Here is a 22,868-nt window from a genome sequence, read left to right as displayed (position 1 = left end):
GGATCTTAGGGGTGCGTATAATTTGGTGAGGATACGTAGTGGTGACGAGTAGTTGACAGCTTTTCGCACCAGATACAGCCTTTTTGAGTATAGGGTTATGCCGTTTGGTCTTTGTAATGCCCCTGCAACCTTTCAGTTCTTTGTGAATGATATTTTTCATGATTTATTGGATGTATTTATGATAATTTATTTAGACGATATTTTAATATATTCAAATACCATAGAAAAACACATCCAACATGTTAAAATTGTCCTAGACAGACTAAGAAAACATCAATTATTTGCAAAACCTGAGTGCATATTTCATACCTCAGAGTTATCCTCCTTAGGATACAGAATCACTCCCCAGGGTATTCAAATGGATGACAATAAGGTATCTGTAATTACAAACTGGCCAGTACCAACCTCTAAAAAATTAGTTCAAGGATTTCTTGACTTCTCAAGCTTTTATCACAAATTTATTAAGGGTTTCTCATCTATAGTAAAACCACTCACTAAGTTGAAACGAAAAAACACCAAGTTCCTTTGGACGAAAGAAGCGCAGGCAGCATTTGAAATGCTAAAACAGAGTTTTACATCAGCTCCCATCTTGCACTTTCCCGACCACAACCTCCAATACATTTTAAAAGTTGATGCCAGTGAGTACGCGGTAGGAGAAATCCTTTCCCAGAGGAAATCTCATGATTTACCAATGCATCCAATCGCCTTCTTTTCAAGAGCTATGACTCCATCAGAACTTAATTGCCCTATTGGGGAGAAAGAACTTTTGGCAATAAAAACTTCATTGGAACACCGGAGACATTTACTGGAAGGTACAGAACAACCTATTCCTGTCTACACTGATCATAAAAATCTGGAATATTTACAAACAAATCGTACCCTCTCTGCCAGACAAGTTCGATGGAGCCTTTATTTCACCAGATTTAATTTCGTTATTATTCATCGACCAGGTTCACGTAACGGCAAGGCTGATGCTCTTTCCCGATTGCCTACAGTACCAACGCACTCTCCTTGTCCAACAACTATTATACCCAGAGAACATATTGTGGCATTGAATACCACTATGCATGAACGTTTAAAAATAGCTCAACAAAATGATGCAAATCTTCCTAGCAAAATTTTGCGGAAAGGAATAGATAATTTGTACTACCATGATAATTTACTCTATACCTCTATCTGCACAAGAAGCAATTCTCCATATGGTACACGACTCAGTTCTCACTGGACACCCTGGTATAAAAAGGACTTTAAAACTGTTACAACGTACATTCTGGTGGCCAAATATGACACAGACAGTAACCAATTACATAAAATCTTGTACAACCTGCATCCAAACAAGTAAAAAAAGCCTTATGGGATGTTACTATCATTATCTATGCCAGATAGACCATGGTCGGAGGTAGCTATGGATTTTATAGTAGACCTACCAAAATCATCAAACCATACCACAATACTTGTAGTAATTGACCGACTTACTAAGATGGCACATTTCGTTCCTTCAACTAGATTGCCTTCTTTAACCGCTCAACTATTTTTGACTAACATTGTAAAATTACATGGATTACCAAACACTATAACCACAGACGGGTAGCCAATTTACCTCCAAGTTTTGGAAAGAGCTTTGTACATCTTTAAACATTACCCAAAATCTTAGTACGGCATACCATCCTCATTCGAATGGGCAGACGGAAAGGGCAAATCAATGCCTCCAACAATATCTCAGAGTATTTTGTTCCGATCAACAAGACCACTAGGTTGATTATCTTCCTTATGCTGAATTAGCGTACAATAATGCAACTAATACATCAACCAAACATTCGCCATTTTTTGCCAATTATGGCTATAATCCCTCTTTCCATCCGTTTCCAGATTACTCATCTAGTTCTCCCACAGTTTTGGATATCACAAACAAGTTGTCGCAGATTTATCAAAGTCTGAAGTCTAACATTGCAGCAGATCAAAACTCCCAAAAACATTACTACGACCTCAGGCATCGAAAGCCCCCTACCTATCAAATTGGTGACAAGGTGTGGCTCTCCACAAAGAACATACGGTTACGTACACCCTGTAAGAAGCTTGCTTCATTGTACATTGGTCCCTATTCTATCACTAAGATAGTAAATGACAATGCGGTCACTTTGGAATTGCCTAGTGAATTGCAAATTCACCCTACCTTTCATGTCTCCCTACTGAAATCATTCCAGCACATCCGAGGAGTTCCTATTCCTTTAAACCATTCCGCATACAAAGATCAACCGGAATACAAGGTATCTGAAATTCTCGATTCCAGAAGACGAGGTCGTGTTTTGGAATACTTGGTTTGTTGGAAAGGGTATTCTGCTGAAGAAGATTCCTGGGAACCCTCTACGAACCTTTTTGCAGATCGTCTCGTTTCGATCTTCCACGGAAGACATCCGGATAGACCTAAGCCTTGAAACCCAGTGGGTTTCCTTTTGTGGGGGGGGGGGGGGGGTTACTGTCATGCCTGTACCTTTAATTCAGTCCCCACCTGTCTTTCCTCTAGCCTATTTAAACCTGTACCTCATTATCCTAATTGCTTGGTATTGCTGCTTCACAGCTATTCTGAGCTCTTTGTTCTTGTTACCAAGTCAGGAGTTTTTCTTGTGAAATATTGCTAGTTTCTGTTACCTCAGTCCGGAATTGTAAGCAGCCTTCTGCTTAGTTCTCAACCTCAGCTTGAACCCTCTCCTGTTCAGAAGTATAGTGCTGTTCAAACAAACCGCAACTTATTGCTGCCTGAATTCCTCTCTCTCTGCTGTCAACATCGTCCCTGAAGGAAGGCAGCCTCGTTTTCATCACAGCACATAACAGCAGCTAGACGCTGAAGGAATTTGTCCTCTCTCCAACTGCTCTTGCTACAGTTTCAAAATCAGCTGCTACATAGTATATCCAAATACAAAAAAAGCCATTATAGATATGATTTCTAAAGAATGGAATAGGCCTAGTACTACTTTTATTCCTTCTTCAAGTTTTAAAAAATGGTATCCTTTGGCAGCAGTTAGATTGGAGTTTTGGGAAAAGATCCCCAAAGTTGATGGGGCTATCTCCACTCTTTCTAAACGTACTACTATTCCTTCGGAAGATAGTACTTCTTTTAAAGATCCTTTAGATAGGAAACTTGAATCTTATCTAAGGAAGGCTTATTTATATTCATGTCATCTTCTTAGGCCTGCAATTTTTTTGGCTGATGTTGCAGCTGCTTCAACTTTTTGGTTGGAAACGTTAGCGCAACAAGTATCAGATCATGATTTGTCTAGCATTGTTAAGTTGATTCAACATGCTAATAATTTCATTTGTGATGCCATTTTTGATATCATCAAAATTAATGTTAGATATATGTCTTTAGCTATTTTATCTAGAAGAGCTTTGTGGCTCAAATCTTGGAATGCTGATATGACTTCTAAATCCAGATTGCTTTCTCTTTCTTTCCAAGGTAATAAATTATTTGGTTCTCATTTGGAATCAATAATTTCAACTGTCACTAGGGGGAAGGGCGTTTTTTTGCCTCAGGATAAAAAACCTAAAGGTAAATCTAAAGCTTCTAACCGTTTTCGTTCCTTTCGACATATTAAGGAACAGAAATCTAATCCTTCCCCAAAGGAATCTGTTTCTAATTGGAAGCCTTCCTCAAATTGGAATAAATCCAAGCCTTTTAAGAGATCAAAGCCAGCCCCCATGTCCGCATGAAGGTGCAGCCCTCATTCCAGCTTGTAGGGGGGCAGATTAAAATTCTTCAAAGATTATTTATGCTCCTAATCAGAGTCAGCCTAAGTTTCTCAAGTCAATGTTACAAAAATGTTTGCAAAATAAAAATGGGGAGGCTTTTGTTGGGAGTTGATTTTAACATGATTTGGGACCCATCCCTAGATAAAAAGGTTAGTCTGGGCAGAGCAATAGACTCATATTCACTCTCCACAGCTAAACAATTTAGAGACTTAATTTCCCAATTTAACCTTTTCAATGTTTGGAGGTCCTGCCATCCAACCACCAAAGATTTTACGTATTTCTCCAGGCCTCACCACTCATACTCAAGGCTTGACTACTTTTTCACTGATTCGTGGGCGCTAAATAGCGTCAAGGACTCTAGGATCAAGCCTTGCGCCTGGTCCGATCACGATGCCCTTCTGATGTCATTGGACTCTGGCTTGGGCTTTACCCCAGGCCCCAGTTGGAAACTCCCAGACTCGTTGTCTGAACCCGAATTTCAACCTCTGATTCGTCAATCCATACAGGAATATTTGAACCATAATACAAATTCTGTTCCCTCCCACCAAACACTATGGGCAGCTCTCAAAGCCTATATTAGAGGAATTTGCATTGTCAAACAAGCCTCTATTAAGAGGCTACGGGGAGTGCCTTTCGGCCTTGTAGTTGCCAATCTTAGGACTAAAGAAAACCTTAACAAAATTAGTCCCTCCCCTAAGCTGATGGCGGAAATAGATGCCCTCCGTAACCAGATCAAAGAATTAGAGTTAAGGAGGCGATAGGTAGATTTAAGAATCTCTTATATTACCAAGGTAACAAAGCCTCCACCATACTAGCAAATAAGTTGAGAGGTAGAGTCCCACATTTTGTCCATAAACACAGGGAACGCCCAAGTGACTTCTCCCAGAGACATCGGAGAGGCCTTTGCGACGTTCTATTCCAACCTCTACAACCTTCATCGAACGGAAGGGGTTGCTACCCCCTCTAGAGACCAAATTAGAGCCTTTCTAAAAAATCTGAATCTGCCCATTATGTCCCAGAGAGAAGTGGAGCTGGTACAAGCTCCATTCTCAAACTTGGAATTAAAAGTAGCGATTGCCCAACTCCAAAATAGAAAAGCCCCAGGCCCTGATGGCTTTCCGGCCTTGTTCTATAAGACCTTTCCCTGGAGCTCTCCTCCCTTCTACTCAAGATCTCTGGGGAGGCCAGAGAGAAAGGCTCATTCAGAAGTGAATTACTAGAGGCAACGGTTCTTACTATCCCAAAACCAAATAAAGATCCTTCCCAGTGTGGGAGCTACCGTCCTATCTCCCTCATTAATATCAATGTAAAGCTTTATTCCAAGTTGTGGGCAAACAGATTGCGCCTTATCACTCCCAACCTCCTACATCCGGACCAGGTGGGGTTCACATTGGGCAGAGAAGGTCCTGATAACACCAGACGCATCCTAAATATTTTCTCGGAGGCGCACAGACTGAAGGTCCCCATGCTGGCCCTGTCGCTTGACGCTGAAAAGGCGTTTGACAGGGTCAGATGGGAGTACCTATGGGAGGTTCTCTTTGGCTTTGGGTTCCCCAAAGATATAGTATTGGCAATTCAAGCTCTATATAGCTCACCGAGTGCCAAATTTAAGGGCTTGGGTTTTTTCTCATCGAGTTTTCCTATAACCAATGGAACGAGGCAGGGTTGTCCCCTCTCGCCCATTGTGTTTGCTCTGGCGATTGAACCACTGGCCCCAGCCATTAGGAACTCACCTTTGATTAAAGGGGTTCCCTTGAGCCATTGAGTTGAGGAGATGGGTGGGGGAGGAGAGAAGATAGCGCTGTTCGCGGATGATGTTACTCTCTTCTTGACCAACCCTTTGGGATCTATCCCGGCGCTTTTTGAGACTCTCTCTCTTTTCAGCTCCCTAAGTTTTTATAAACTTAATCTTGCCAAAACTGAGGCTCTTACAATCCCGCAATTTGAACAAGAAATTCTTCGGGAATCTTAACAATTTCAATGGGCATCGGACACGATCACTCACTTAGGGGTCCTACTAGGCCCAAACATTGAGCTGGTCAGGACTAAAAACTATGATAAACTCCTCTTAGAAATCAGAGAACTCCTCAACTCGTGGTCCTTCAGAGACTTTCTTGGATGGGTCGAATGGCTTCGGTCAAAATGACCATCCTACCCAAGATACTGTATTATTTCCACTGTCTCCCACTCAACCTCCCCAGATCACTTCTAGAAAAGTTTAATGCTTTGATAGCTAGATATATCTGGCAGGGGAAGAGGCCAAGAATCTTCAGAAAGACGCTGCAGAGGCCTTACCACTTGGGAGGAGTTTTTCTCCCAAACATCACCATTTACTATGAGGCAGCTAGACTGACTCACATTTCCTACTGGGAGACGAGTGACATGTCACAAGGTTGGAAGGGGGTGGAAGGGGGTGGAACAGTTTTCTCTTCCATCGGGAATTACTCTTAGTGATCTACCCTGGATCCCGGACTATAAAACGGACAGTTCTGTTATTCTAAATCCAATAGTTAAGCAAGCCCTTGGAAAACAATTAGACATTACTCAGAAATAGCCACGCACCCTTCCCCAATTCATTCGATCCCGGGCCTGCTAAGAGGCCTGTCAGATTCCCATGGTTCCAAATGGAGACAGTGGGAGCTACTGAGAGTTTCTGACCTATACCATCAGAATACCCTATGACCGGCTGAACCGAAGTGTCATGGAGATGATATTTCTCTCCCCCCATGGTTCCAATTAGAAAGATTCCGCTTACACAAATTTCTTTCTAGTTGGGGATTTCCGACTTCAGACCTGAGAGAATTAACATTGTGGGAACAGAAATGCAAGTCAGGGCAATCCTTGTCAAGGCCCATATCCATTCACTACTCGTTGATAATGAAAAACGTATGTGTGGGGGAGGTGTGGCAATTAAAGACCTGGGAACAAGATCTGAAAAGGCAAGCCACAGAAGGGATCTGGTCGCAGGCGGTTTTACTCACTAAAAAGACACTGCATTGTGCTAACTCACTGGAGCTCTTTATTAAAGTCTGCCTTAGATGGCATTATACCCCACAGAGATTGGCTCAGATGGCCCCATCTCATTCGCCCTTATGTTGGAGAGGTTGCGGATAGGCTCGGATCTCCATGTCTGGTGGTCGTGCCCAGTCTTAAAATAGCTGTGGAGAGGGGTTTTTCAGTTATGCGATTCAGCTGGGATTTGTATCACGATGGTTCCGAAAGTAGCCCTTTTGAATATCTTTCCACCAAAAATACCCAAATTTCAGAAACAATTGGCCATTTTTCTATTTGCTGCCACTAAAATCTCGATAACTAGAATGTGGAAACAGGCAAACCCGCCTACCCTGTCTGGAGTTAAACAGATCATAGAAACCTATGCTTCGATGGAAAAAGGATTCTATCTCCACCTGAACAAAATTGAGTCGTACTGGAAAATTTGGGACCTCTGGTTTTATAGACAAGACCCGTCAGGGGACCAATAAAATATCATGTAGGCCCACCAAATCTATCAGTGTATGGCTGTGAGTACTCCTGTAGGATGAGGAGTTCTCTTCTATCCTCTTCCCCTTATCTGGTCTTTTTTCTGCTTTCCCATCCTGACCTCTCCTTCCCCCCCTTTTTCTCCCCCCCCTTTTTTCTTTTTTTTTTTTCTTCTTCCTACTCCACCTGCCTGAATTAAGTTCGAGCATTTCGGTAGAAATAGGTAAGGTAACCTGTGCTAAATACCTCCTTTACTCTATAAATTCTGGTCCCTCCCATCAATATATAATACACTTTGGCAGACATTCATTTGGAGAATAATGTATTCGATGCTCTAGACCCCACACTCCGCATGTACCCTATAATAAGATAGACAAGACCCCCCAGGGTAGGGGTCGACACCTGGCTGGAATAGAGGGGGCTGAGTGATGTAAAGGTGTAATTGGGTAACTCCTGATATAGTTCTGTCGAGACCCCTCTGGAGCTGGAAATTATAGACGTCAAGTGAAAGGACCCTAAATTTAAGTAAAAAAGTTATTGAGGGGTATGTGAGAAAGGGACAAAATAGCAGTTAGTAGTTTGTTCTATCACTGTTCTTCTACCAATCTGTTATTGTCTTCTTTGTTAAGATGATATCTTCTATGTATTTCACTGTCTCTGAGTAGTGTTGTAACTCATAAAAGAGACATAAATGTTTTGATATGCATGTAATCGGTTCATTTTACCTCAATAAAAGGAAAAATTAAGTTAAAAACAAATAAAATTCTTCAAAGATGTTTGGATCAATTTGGTCCAAAATCATTGGATTCAGAGTATTGTCTCTCAGGGGTACATAATAGGATTCAGAGTAAGACCACCTGTGAGAATATTTTTTCTCTCACGCATTCCAGTGAACCCAGTAAAGGCTCAGGCTTTCCTGAAGTGTGTTTCAGACCCGGAGTTATCAGGGGTAATCTTGCCAGTTCCATTTCAGGAACAGGGCCTGGGGTTTTATTCAAATCTATTCATTGTCCCAAAGAAAGAAAATTCATTCAGACCAGTTTGGGATCTAAAGATTTTGAATCAATATGTAAGAGTACCAACTTTCAAGATGGTGACTATAAGGACTATTCTGCCTTTTGTTCAGCAAGGACATTATATGTCCACAATAGACTTACAGGATGCATATCTTCATATTCCGATTCATCCGGATCACTATCAGTTCCTGAGATTCTCTTTTCTAGACAAGCATTACCAATTTGTTGCTCTTCCTTTTGGCCTAGCAACGGCTCCAAGAATCTTTTCAAAGGTTCTCGGTGCCCTACTCTCTGTAATCAGAGAGCGGGGTATTGTGGTGTTTCCTTATTTGGACGATATCTTGGTACTCGCTCAGTCTTTATGTTTTGCAGAATCTCACGTGAATCAACTAGTATTGTTTCTTCAAAGACATGGTTGGAGGATCAATTTACCAAAAAGTTCTTTGATTCCTCAGACAAAGGTAACCTTTTTAGGTTTCCAGATAGATTCAGTGTCCATGACTTTGTCTCTAACAGACGAGACGTTTGAAATTGGTTGCAGCCTGTCGGAACCTTCAGTCTCAGTCATTCCCTTCAGTAGCTATGTGCATGGAAGTTTTAGGTCTCATGACTGCAGCATCGGAAGCGATCCCCTTTGCTCATTTTCATATGAGACCTCTCCAGCTTTGTATGCTGAACCAATGGTGCAGGGATTATACAGGGATATCACAATTAATATCCTTAAATCCCAATGTTCAACTTTCTCTGACTTGGTGGTTATATCACCATCGTATAATTTTAGGGGCCTCTTTCGTTCGTCCAACCTGGACTATGATCACAACAGATGCAAGTCTTTCAGGTTGGGGAGCTGTTTGGGGATCTTTGACAGCACAAGGGGTTTGGAAATCTCAAGAGGCGAGATTACCAATCAATATTTTGAAACTCCGTGCTCTTCAGTTTTGGCCTCTGTTGAAGAGAGAACCGTTCATTTGTTTTCAGACAGACAATATCACAACTGTGGCATATGTCTATTATCAGGGGGGGACTCACAGTCCTCAAGCTATGAAAGAAGTATCTTGGATACTTGTTTGGACGGAATCCAGATCCTGTCTAATTTTTGCGGTTCATATCCCAGGTATAGACAATTGGGAAGCGGGTTATTCCAGTCGTCAGACTTTACATCCGGGAGAATTGTCTCTTCACCCAGATGTGTTTTCTCAAATTGTTCAGATGTGGAAGCTTCCAGAAATAGATCTGATGGCTTCTCATCTAAACAAGAAACTGTCCAGGTCCAGGGATCCTCAGGCGGAAGCAGTGGATGCGTTAACACTTCCTTGGTGTTATCAACCTGCTTATATTTTCCCGCCTCTAGTTCTTCTTCCAAGAGTGATCTCCAAAATCATCATGGAGCAATCGTTTGTGCGGCTGGTGGCTCCAGCATGGCCTCACAGGTTTTGGTATGCAGATCTTGTTTGGATGTCCAGTTGCCAACCTTGGCCACTTCCATTAAGGCCACACTTTCTATCTCAAGGTCCGTTTTTCCATCAGGATCTCAAATCATTAAATTTGAAGGTATGGAATTGAACGCTTAGTGCTTAGTCATAGAGGTTTATCTGACTCAGTGATTAATACTATGTTGCAGGCTCATAAATCGGTTTCTAGATTTCTAGATTTATTAACGAGTTTGGAAAACTTAAATTTTACGGTGTTCTTCTCATAAATTCTCCTGGCATTCTTTTAGAATTCCTAGAATTTTACAGTTTCTTCAGGATGGTTTGGATAAAGGTTTGTCTGCAAGTTCCTTGAAAGAATAAATCTCTGCTCTTTCTGTTTTATTCCACAGGAAAATTGCTAAACTTCCTGATATTCATTGTTTTGTACAGGCTTTGGTTCGTATCAAGCCTGTCATTAAATCAATCTCTCCTCCTTGAAGTCTTAATTTGGTTTTGAATGCTTTGCAGGCTCCTCCTTTTGAGCCTATGCATTCTTTGGACATTAAACTACTTTCCTGGAAAGTTTTGTTCCTTTTGGCCATTTTTTCTGCTAGAAGAGTGTCTGAATTATCTGCTCTCTCTTGTGATTCTCCTTTTCTGATTTTTCATCAGGATAAGGCAGTTTTGCGGACTTCATTTAAATTCTTAACTAAGGTTTTGAATTCTAACAACATCAATAGAGAAATTGTTGTCCATTCTTTGTGTCCTAATCCTAAGAATTCTTTGGAGAGATCTTTACATTCTTTGGATGTGGTGAGAGCTCTGAAATATTATGTTGAAGCCACTAAAGATTTCAGGAAGACTTCTAGTCTATTTGTTATCTTTTCTGGTTCTAGGAAAGGTCAGAAGGCTTCTGCCGTTTCTTTGGCATCGTGGTTAAAGCTTTTGATTCATCAAGCTTATTTGGAGTCGGGCAAAGCCCCGCCTCAGAGAATTACAGCTCATTCTACTAGATCAGTTTCCACTTCTTGGGCTTTTAAGAATGAAGCTACGGTTGATCAGATTTGCAAAGCAGCATCTTGGTCTTCTTTGCATACATTTACTAAATTCTACCATTTTGATGTGTTTGCTTCTTCAGAAGCAGTTTTTGGTAGGAAAGTTTTTCGGGCATCTGTTTCAGTTTGATTCTTCTGCTTATGATTTAAGTTTTTATTTTTATTTTTTTTAAATAAACTTATATTTGGGCTGTGGATTTATTTTTTTCAGCAAAATTGCTGTTTTTATTTTGTCCCTCCCTCTCTAGTAACTCTTGCGTGGAGTTCCACATCTTGGGTATTGCTATCCCATACATCACTAGCTCATGGACTCTTGCCAATGACATGAAATAAAACATAATTTATGTAAGAACTTACCTGATAAATTCATTTCTTTCATATTAGCAAGAGTCCATGAGGCCCACCCTTTTTATGGTGGTTATGATTTTTTTGTATAAAGCACAATTATTTCCAAATTCCTTTGTTGATGCTTTCTACTCCTTTCTTTATCACCCCACTTCTTGGCTATTCGTTAAACTGAATTGTGGGTGTGGTGAGGGGTGTATTTATAGGCATTTTGAGGTTTGGGAAACTTTGCCCCTTCTGGTAGGATTGCCTATATGAAGGAAATGAATTTATCAGGTAAGTTCTTACATAAATTATGTTTTTACCTCAAACATTCCTCAGTAGCCACATCCCATTGTAAAGGGACTTTTAAGCATCTAATATGGATTATAATCCCGAGATTTGAAAGAAAACATTAATCTGTCATGTGCAGGTGCAGTCATATTATTTCCCTCCATAATGACATTTACTGTGAAGTTTTGTGATATTTTAGTGAAATCTCATGAGATCACAGTTAAGTAAAGTGTGACCTCAACCCTGATTGGATGTTTTTTTTTGCCTTTTCAATATGCAGCTGGTAGTATCTGTTCACAGAGCACTCAGTCTGTTAAGATGAGGAAATATTGAGGTAAAATCTCTTCCTTTTTTTACTTAGAGATGTTCATGTGATGTAAAAATGCTAAATTGGATATAGAGCATAGGTTTTAAAATATTTTATTAAACAGTAAAGCAACTAAAACATAATATATTTTTCTAAAGAAGCAAATATTATTTTCCCAATATACATGCTAAGTATCATCGTTAGCCATAGTATGCAACTTTAAACTTTGAAGATATTCCTCCAAACTTTCCCTTATTACAGGAACAAAAATAATCCTGTATGAGAGCCTGAATGATCGTGTTGTTTTTTTTGTTTTGTTTTTTAAATCTTTTTATTGAGAAAAATAATAATACGGCATTCTGCAGTCCACATTGCTCATATAACAAAGGATAAAGCAGTAAAAACAAACAGCAACAAAGATATATACATCTAGTATATGCTCAAAAACAAACAATAACAAATACTTTTGTCATAATTCATCTAGCAACCGACTTTCGGCCAGATAAACAAAGAAGCACCGGTTGTTTAATTAATTGGCAGTTACTTGTCTGCTTATATTGCTCATCTCTTTTGATTTTGTGAGTCGTGGCAGCAAACGTCAGATACTCTCAGGACCAAAAGTAAATAAACTACAACAACAAAAAAATTAAATTAAATGTTGTCTCCATAATGTAGGATAGGCATTCAGCTGTATACAGTGGCGTATTTAGGTTTTGTGCTGCCCTTGCATTGGCAAAGCTCTGTGTGTGTGTATGTCTGTGTGGTGTATGTATGTGTAGTGCAGTGTGGATGTATGGTGAGTGTGTGCGTGTTTATCTGTGTAGTGTGTATGGTGTATGTATATGTAGTGCAGTGTGCATGTATGGTGAGTGTGTGTGTGCATGTATGTCTGTGTAGTGTATGTATGTGTAGTGCAGTATGCATGTATGTATGTGTAGTATGTCTGGTGTATGTATGTGTAGTGCAGTGTGCATGTATGGTGAGTGTGTGCGTGTAGGTCTTAGTAGTAAGTGTAGTGCTGTGAGTGTGTAGTATCTATCTGTGTAATTTGGGTATTTAAACACCTATGTAGGAATTTACATCTGTGTTAAATTATACCCAGCAAAAGTTTTATCTGTACATACAAGAAAGGGGTGGTGGACATATGTTTTATATACAGGATGTAGGTTATATAGCTAATGATACCATGTAGAAAGCCAGTAATGCTACATGCAGAGAGTCCACCTTTTAAGAATCAATAGGGATATGTACAGACATGTCCAGAAATCAGGTATGCAATCATTAGACAGGCTGAGCTGTTTCAAACTGTGATGCACATATAATATTACCCGTTACAGATATCCTAAAACCAATCAAGCCACAACCTATGTAAAAAATAAAATAATTACTGTATAAACTTTCCTCTTTAGCAGCCAAGGAGTAAAAAGAGCTTTTTAAGAAAGGGCTTTCCTCACCTCCATTAGTAGCAGGTGTATAGTCACAGTGACAGCTGAAGGAGGACCAAAGCAGCACTGCACAGACCGGGTCATATAAAAAAAAAGAATGTATCATCCTCTGAGACTAAGACTTAGTTTAACACAGTGACCCACCTAAGCTCTCAAAGTGGAGAATGAGAGAATTCCAGAGCACGCCGCATGCACTATCCAGTGACTGCAGTCCACTTTAGCACTGCGACTACCACTAATGAGAAGCCAAAAATGCCGCCCTAGGCACAGGCCTTTTTGGCCTAGGCCTTAATACCCCCCTGGCTGTATAAGTTGAGGAGAGGGGAGGCACACAAAGGGTAGAGGGTCTGAATTTGAGTCTGGGAGGGGAGTGATAAGATTACTTTGTCCCATTTGGCCATAAATGCTTTTAGCTTATTATCTGAGAAAATCAAAGAATCAAATTGATCTAAAACTAGTTGATGTAACATGTTGTTAATAAAAGCAAATATACTGGGTGCTTTTTTGTCTTTCCATGTTCTTAGAATCATTTGCCTGGCTGTCAATATTGCGGTATTGGTCAAGGCCTTATTCTGGATGGTGCTATGCGTCACTAAGAAAAAAAATATGAACAATCTCTAAGTTGAGTTTAACGGGTAAAAATCTTTTTAGCCAGAACGCTATCTGCTTCCAGAATTTTTGCGTTTTAGGACATAAGAAAAAAACATGCAATAGATCAGCAGCGGGGAGACTACATCTGGAACATACATTAGTCCCTCGAGTATGCCATTTAGCCATTTTCTTAGCAAGAAGATCGTGTTGGTTAATGGGCTTCTTCTGTTAGTGAAAAAGTGTTAGCTAGAATTTAGAAATCAAACATGGGGGCATCTTCAGAATAGATTAAATTGTGAAATAAAAATGGAAAGTCAAATCTTTGTTTATATTAAAGGGACATGATACCCAAATGTTAAAGCACGTACAAGTGATGCAGCATAGCTGTAAAAAGCAGACTAGAAAATATCACCTGAACATCTCTATGTAAAAAAGGAAGATATTTTACCTCAAATTTCCTAAGTATTCACACCCCACTGTAAATAGACTTTAAGCAGCCAGTCAGGATACTTGTCCCAGGACAACCTACGCAGTGTGCATCTGTTATGTGCGGGCACAGTCATGTTATTCTCCTGTTCAGTTTAAGTAAGTTCTATGAAATCTCATGAGATTTAAATGAAATGTCATAAGATCACAGCAAAGGTAAAAAATTACCTCAGCACTGCTGATGCTGATTGGCTATTGTTTTTTTTTTTTAACTTGTAGCTGGACAGCAGCTGAAGTATAACTGTTTACACAGCACTTACTCGGGTGAGCTAAAGAAATTTTGAGGTAAAATATCTTCATTTTTTTACAAAGAGATGCTCAGGTGATATTTTCTTGTCAGCTTTTTACAGTTATGCTGTATTCGACTTTCAAGTGATTTAGCATAGAAATATTATGTCCCTTTAAATTGAGCTTTAAATCTTGAAAGATAGGGAAATGTTGGTTCCTAAAGAGATTCTGTTGGTAAGGAAGGAGAATAAACCTTTTATGTGTTTTACTTATTTTTCACCGTTTTAGTGATGGTAATTGTTTAGGTTATGTTTTTTTTATTTTATTTATATTTATTGAAAAATCAGTAAATAAAAATGATAATAGAGCCTTAAATAGCCAACGTTGGTGTTATTGCTGTTACATTTTCATTAATAATATTTCTCATAGTTACATATTTCATTTGGAGCTTACGTAAATGTATGCTTAGTGTGATAAACTTACTGAGATCTTTTTCCCATATTTATCAGAAATCACCAGCTTGTTGTCTCTGTGGTGAAAGAGGACACCTCCAAAACTCATGTCCAGAACGCTATTGCTCCAACTGTTTTACGCCTGGGCATTTTTCAAGAGAATGTATTGAACGGGCTTATTGGAAGAAGGATTGTCATCGCTGCTCTATGACTGGGCATTATGCTGATGTAAGTGTGACAAGGTTTGAGAATATTATTGTTATTAAGAGAGTTAAAGTGATGGTAAAGTTCCCCCAATGTCTATGTAGTATAGCCTTATGTGTGGAAAAACACTATAACTTTCATTCATCAGATTTTATATTAATGAGTATTAAGAAAGATATCACCTTTATAAAGCTGTTTCTACCCGTGCACAAATTCAACCCGTAAATATATAATTTTTTTCCCTTTCGATCACATGTTTTTCCTAGCCAACTGATTTTTCGGCCGTTAGGCGACCGTCAAACTACGTCACCCGCCCCTTTACTGTAAAGTGCATGCGCCATTGATTTTTTCCTTATCTTGATACCCACGCGCGCTCCTGTTTTGCGCATGCGTCCTACTGCCAGTTAGGAATCCCAGCCTTACTGCGTCCTCACATCTGCTTATTACGGATGCGGACAAGCAAATCTCTTGACATCGTCAAGTAGCGCATGCGCATTGAAAATTAGGATCGCGAGTAGCGCATGCTCATTTTATTCCGGATCCGTGAACGCGCATTTTAGAGGCGGAGAAAGCGGGTGGGATCGCTGAAGAAGGAAGTAGGGCTTGGGAGGAGTCAGGACCCAAACGGTAGGGAATTGGAAATAGATTTTTTTAAGTAAAATACCTGAAAAATAACAAAAATAACTTAGCGACTAGAGTAAGGTGATAATGATAAATGGTAGATTGTAGTTAATAAAGGCTAACTTTACCTTCACTTTAATAAAGTAAAGGAGAGAATATTTTTTTATCAAAATGGAGGGCAACAGACTTTTTGAACAATGTTGAGTGGTGCTGCAGGAATGTTCAACTTTTTGTTTTATGGAGGCCACACTGATTTTTTTTTTTTATTTATTTACTTGCAAGGTTGATAAATACATTTTGGAAATTGTATCAAAATAAGTGAAAAACTGAAACGGAAATCATGCTGTGCTTTTGCAACATATCACAGTATTACTTTTGCTTGCACAAGTGCCACAAACCTACCTGTTAGTACACACTTGATCCTCCCAAACAAGAGATCTAGCTACAGAGACAATTGTTCAATACGATTTGATGGCACTTCGGTTTGCACTCTATGTACTGCAGATAGTGACAAATAGCGCAATAGTGTAAAAAAACTGTTAAATGGTTCTGTGGCTTAGACAGATGTTATCCAATTTAGCAAAATATGATTCCAGATAAAAACTTCTAAGAGCAGAGTCTATTGTGTACCACATCATTGTCATATGCAAAGGTTTCCATTTAATAGACATATGGTGCCAACCAAATTGCCACCTAACTGTATGTGATTAGAATGCAACAGATGCTTTTCAAAACAGATAGAGCTGTATCAGGATAATTATAAGCTGAAATATATTTAGATAATGTATAGATAGATATAATATATAATATGTGTAAATATGTGCATCTGTATATGTATTTACACACATGGAGATGGACTAAACTCTCAAACTGTAATGAGTACACATCCCATGCCACTGCCAAAACGTACAGCTCAGGTGGCTCTTCAGCACTCAGGGACAGCTGTGTTTCAAATCAGTGGGTTGGGCAGTTAACTCTAGTCATGCCAGTGTGCAAAGCCTAATAGGAAATATAACATAAAAATATCAAACACATCATCCAAAATGACCAGCACTCACTTAGATGCACACAGATAAGCTAGAAGCAAAAAGTGAAGAGTTTACTACAGCATAAAAAAGTCAGAATATTCTTATATAAATAATTTTCCTGTGTTTTTTAGTTAAAGGGACACTGAAGTCAAATTTTTTCTTTTGTAATTCAGATAGAGCATGCAATTTTAAGCAACTTTCTAATTTACTCCTATTATCAATTTTTCTTCTTTCTCTTGCTATCATTACTTGAAAAAGAAGGCATCTAAGCTTTTTTTTGCTTTCAGTACTCTGGACAGCACGTTTTTATTAGTGGATGAATTTATCCACCAATCAGCAAGGACAACCCAGGTTGTTTGCCAAAAATGGGCCGGCATCTAAACTTACATTCTTACATTTCAAATAAAGATACCAAGAGAATGAAGAAAATTTGATAATAGGAGTAAATTAGAAAGTTGCTTAAAATTTCATGCTCAATCTGAATCACGAAAGAATTTTTTTGGGTACAGTGTCCCTTTAATTGACGTTCAATCTGATCTAGCTGCGAAAGGCAAATGTAACGTGAGATTATGTAAAAATGTCACTAAGTGCTGCAAGACCCTCCACAAGATTCTCTAAAAGTGAATTTTGCATTGAGAGACGTACAATTCTGTATATGAAAGATACATACATTAAATTGTAGTGCTCAATAAAATATGCAGTTTAAAATTCACATTATAAGTATGATATTAAAGATTTAATTAAAGTATGCATTAGAAATCATTTTAATAGTACACATTAAAATATAAATTATGTTTAAAAATTCCTATTTAACCCTTTCGTGCCGGGTTAAATTTGTCTACATTGGAATAACGTTCCGATGTAAACAAATTGAAATCTCACGATCATGCATGTGATTGCGAGATTTCAATGATGGGATTGGGTCAGGGGAGCGAGCCTAGAACCCTAGGCACGCCCACCATGACCTGATCCCATGCAGTAAGCGCCGTTGGCTTCAGGACAGCCAGACGACTAGGACGTTCCATGCCGTGCTAACGGCGCTAAAGCCCAGCACAGTTAGTACAGCATGGAACATCCTAATGTCTTTAAAAGGATAAAGTACAAAATAAAAATGTATTTACTGTACACAGTACAAATCTCATTTAATGTAAAATGTAATTTAAAAAGATGAAGTTAAAAGCATATCAAAAAGTACAAAATTCAAAGCATATTTTATTTTTTTAAGAACTTTATTAGTGTTTTAAACAAATGTTACACAAATTAAAGGGACAGTACACTGTAAAATTGTTTTTCCATAAATGTATTTTAAATGACTTGTTATACCAACTGCAGAGTATAAAATATTTGAGAAATTGCATTTTCGGGTTTATTTGTGTATCTGAAGTAGCTGGTTTTGTGCTTTGAAACCACAGCCTATTACAATGGGTTGAGCTTCAGGTAATATCAGATCTCATTATGTAATCACTTTAATGTACACAGACTTGCTTCCTTATTTTATATTTGTCTGTAACACCAAAGCTCAATACATAGAGAGAACAATGGCAAATTATCATTTTATTACTTAACTATCATGCCCCCTACTGAGGGTGTAATCTCTTCTGCTGGCTGTGTTTACTTAGGCTTGTCAATAGAGTATACGCCAGTATCAAAACTTTCAGTATAGGTTGGGAAACCACAAGCTAAATCAGCTATTTCAAATGCTGAAATATGAGTAAAGGAGCTACTTGCAACCAATTTAATACACTCTAGCAGGTAAAAAGGATCATTGGGAATAATTTAAAGGGGAGAAAGTTTTTGGGTGAACTGTCCCTTTAATATCATTAAAGCGACATGAAACTCAAAAAAAAATTATTTCATAATTTAGGTAGAAATACAATTTTAAACAACTTGTGCATTTAAAAAAAATTATAATCTCTATCTGAATCTTGAATGTCTAATTATGAATTTACTGCCCTTTAACATCAATGTTAAATAAATTAACATTTTGATTGTGAAACTCCAAATGTTATTACATCAATAGTGTCACCATAAGTGCTCACTTTCCAAACAACTCTTCTAATATTCAGAACAGCCTCCAGTTTTAATTAATCTATAAGGCAAAGCCCGGTTCCTATCTCACCTATCTTTTACTCATATACAGGTAGTAACATAAAAAAAGCAAGTCAACCAGTTTTATTCTAGACTAATTCTCATTCAAACAATTTAGAAATCTCAGCCCACACTCTATTAGCTATTTTTTGCTTCTATATCCATAATCCAAGGCTCCCAAGGGGCCTATAACTGATATTTTTTATCTAGAATGTCTGCTGACATGCTTCTTATCTGATAGTAGTTATTAGTTTTACGCTCTACAATATCAGAGGTAGGTTCCCTAGATTTCCACGTGAGAAGTCTTTGAGGCAAGAGAGGGAAGTAGAAATAATAAGAGTGGAGAGACATAGATCAGCAGTTGATCAAAGAGGACGGATTGGGGAGTATTTGTAGATGTGAAATGAAATATATTTGGAGTGAGGCTGTTGAGTGCTTTATAGGTTAGGGTTAATATTTTAAAATGTATTCTGGAGTATATGGTGACTTAGTGTAGAGATTGGCAGAGCAGCTGATGTAGATCGCCGACTTAGGTGGATGAGTCTAGCTGAAGCATTCATAATAGATTGGAGGCGGGGAGAGGAGGTGTTTGTGAGGACCATTTAGAAGTCAATGTGTTACAAAATGAGGAAATTATTATTTTTGTAGTTTCTTAAATAAGTAAAGGACGAATTCTGGAAATTTTGCGTAGGTGTGCACAGCAGAATTTGGCGAGTGCTTGTATATGTGGAGTAAATGTGAGTTCAGAGTCAAGTGTGAACCCAAGACAGAGGACCTGCGGTTTGGTCTTGAGAATAGAGTCTCCAGTTGTAAGAGAAATGTCAGGTGTCTAATGCCTGAAAGAGGGGGAATAAGAAGCAGCTCAGTTTTAGACAGATTTATTTGGGGGTAGTGCGAGGACATCCAAGAGGAAATTGCAGAGAGACAGTTGGTAATCTAGTTGAGTAAAGACAAAATGATATCAGGAGAGGAAAGATAGATTTGGGTATCATCAGCATATAAGTAGTACTTGAACCCAAAGGAGGATATAAGTTTTCCAAGGGAGTATGTATAGAGAGAGAAAAGCAATGGACCTAAGACAGAATCTTGTGGTACTTCATATTAGAGATTCCAAATAATCAGAGGTTATGCTGTTAAAGGAGAGGAGAAGGCTGTGTGTCGGATGCCAAATGCATATAAATTCAGAAGAATTGGGAGTAGTGTCCCTTTGCTTTAGCTGATAGTAGATAATTTGTTACTTTAGTGAGTGTGGTTTCTGTTGAGTGTTTAGTGTGGAGACCAGATTGTAGTGGATCAAGTAAGCAGTTAGTTGAGATAATTTGAGTTAGGCAATTATAGACCTGTCATTCCAATAATTTGGAATTTTGGAGGCAAAGTAAATAGACTAACTGATAGAAGGGTAGGAAGGTTCAAGTTAGGGCTTTTTTTTAGGATTTAAAGTGTTATGTAACTTAGGTCTTTAGGATACCATGGTTTCTGAGGATGTCTGTGAAGCAATTGGATTTGATTTTTAAACATACTGCTAAGTCTCCACAGATTTTTCCAGATGCTATGTCTGAATTAATTTCTAAAGATTGGTCTAAGTCAGGTATCCTGTTTAATCATGCTTTAAAATTTAAAAAACATGTTTCCTTTGTCTGCTTCTAATATGGAGCTTTGGGAAACTATCCCTATAGTGGATGGGGCTATTTCTAGATACTACTACCTCTTGAGGATAGTTCCTCTTTTAAATACTCTATGGAAAGAAAGATATAGTATTTTATTAGAAAGACTTTTTAGCAAGCAGGTTTTCTTTTTAGACCTGCAATTAGTAGGGGACTTAAAGGCATGTTCTGGATTTAAAGACTTTAAACAAGTTTCTCAGGGTTCATTTTTTCAAGATGGAAACAATTCGGACTATTCTTCCTCTTGTTCAGCAAGGACAGTTTATTTCAACGATAGATTTGAAGGATGCTTTACTTCATATCCCTATTCACAGGGATCGTTATCAATATCTAAGATTTGCATTCATGAACAAGCATTTCTTTTACAAGATATACCGAGTCCACTGTTTCATCCTTTACTTATGGGATATATTCCTCCTGCTAACAGGAAGTGGCAAAGAGCACCACAGCAGAGCTGCTATATAGCTCCTCCCCTAACTCCTCCCCCAGTCATTCTCTTTCCCTATGCTAGCAATATGAAGGGTAAAGTTTACATGGTGATTAAATTGATAGTCTTAGTTTTCTTCAATCAAGAATTTTTTATTTTTAAATGGTACCGGAGTGTACTATTTTTCCTCTGGCAGAACATAGAAGAAGAATTCTGCCTGGAGTCTGATGATCTCAGCAGTTGTAACTGAGGTCCATGTTTGCTTTCCCACAAGATTGCTGAGGAGAACAGAAGAGTCTTCAGTGTGGGGAACGTTTCCTGCTCTAAGCAGCACTGAGGTATGTGCAGTCATTATTTCTGAGGAGACTGTGAGGAGGAGGAGACTGTGATGTATCAGAACTGACTGACATAATTCCCATAGAGGGAAGGGGTAAGCAGTAATTCTGTTCAGTGAAAGAGGTTATTACTGTGATCATCTATGGTTTAATGCATGGTGAGACACTGGGGCAGCCTAACGTTTTATTAGGAATCTAACATAGGTTATGTCTGGTGGTTTTTAATTTTTTGGGATCCACATGGCTAATTCTGCACCCGTTTTTTAGTGTTTGTTATACCCACATGGCTTGTTTGGGATGTTTTTCATGCTGCGTTTGAGCTTCACATACATCGTAGTAGATGGGCGGAGCCTGTTTTCGCGCCTCAGTTGCGCAGTTTCCTTACTCACAGGCAGTAGCATTCAGCTCCGTTTGGGCCCAAACTAATCACTCTTGTACCGGAGTGATTTGGAGTGTCTTCTAACATCCCTGGGGGTGCGGATAAACGTTAATAAGAGGTTTAGTCAAAACGTCATTATCCTTAGTAAATAATTTGTTTAACTGTCCTTACTTGGGGTGCAATATCCGGATGCTTTTTAGGGCAGCATTATCTAAAGATTGTGCATCTGTGTTTAATTCTTAGCGGTTTTGTAGAACTTTTGCGCTTTTTTTTTTTTTAATTTCTTAAAGGCGCAGTACCGTTTTTTTGTTAAACGGTTTTATACTTTCAAATAAAGTGTTTAACTTTTCTGTGGTGTTACATAGCCTGTTCAACATGTCTGACATTGAATATAGTCAATGCTCTATGTGTTTAGAAGCCGTTGTGGAACCCCCTCTTACATTGTGCCCCTCTTGTACTGAAAGGGCCTTACACTGTAAAGGTTACATTTTTGGTATTGAAAGTGTGTCTAAAGATGATGCCACCTAATTCTCCCCAAGTGTCTCAACCTTTAATGCCCGCACAAGTGACGCCAAGTACTTCTAGTGCGTCTAATTCTTTTACTTTGCAAGATATGGCTGCAGTGATGTCTACTACCCTTACAGAGGTATTGTCTAAACTGCCAGTTTTGCAGGGTAAACGCAGTACGCTGGGTTCTGATGTAGATGCTGAACCCTCTGATGCCCTAGTGGCTATTTCCTATACACCCTCACAGTGTTCTGATATGGGGCCAGGGATTTTATGTCTGAGGGAGAACTTTCAGAATCAGGAAATGTATTACCTCAGATAGATTTGGACATCTTGTCCTTTAAATTTAAACTGGAACACCTCCGTCTGTTGCTCAGGGAGGTTCTGTCGACTCTGGATGATTGTGACCCGATCACGATTCCCCCAGAAAAATTGTGTAAAATGGACAAATATTTGGAAGTACCTACTTACACGGATGTTTTTCCGGTTCCTAAGAGAATTTCGGAAATTGTTAAGAAGGAATGGGATAGACCAGGTATACCATTTTCTCCCCCTCCTACTTTTAAGAAAATATTACCCATATCTGACACCATGCAGGATTTTTGGCAATTGATTCCCAAGGTGGAGGGAGCTATTTCTACTTTAGCTAAACGTACAACTATACCCATTGAGGACAGTTATGCGTTTAAAGACCCTATGGATAAAAAATTGTAGGGTCTTCTAAAGAAAATTTTTGTTCACCAGGGTTTTCTCTTACAGCCTATAGCTTGCATGGTTC

General features: G+C 38.8%; 1 protein-coding gene across 3 annotated transcripts in view; it reads left to right on the top strand.

Annotated features, from left to right (window-relative positions):
- The window catches only part of ZCCHC7 (zinc finger CCHC-type containing 7), a 644,222-nt gene that overhangs the window by 264,023 nt on the left and 357,331 nt on the right, over positions 1-22,868 (top strand). For all 3 annotated transcript variants that reach the window (XM_053702726.1, XM_053702727.1, XM_053702724.1), the window contains exon 5: positions 14,895-15,065. In XM_053702726.1, coding sequence (XP_053558701.1) covers positions 14,895-15,065 — 171 coding nt within the window. The remainder of the gene's footprint in view (positions 1-14,894; positions 15,066-22,868) is intronic.

The sequence above is a fragment of the Bombina bombina genome, chromosome 2 (assembly GCF_027579735.1).
Source record: "Bombina bombina isolate aBomBom1 chromosome 2, aBomBom1.pri, whole genome shotgun sequence".
NCBI classification, from domain to species: Eukaryota; Metazoa; Chordata; class Amphibia; order Anura; family Bombinatoridae; genus Bombina; species Bombina bombina.
This window is presented reverse-complemented; position numbering and strand designations above follow the sequence as displayed.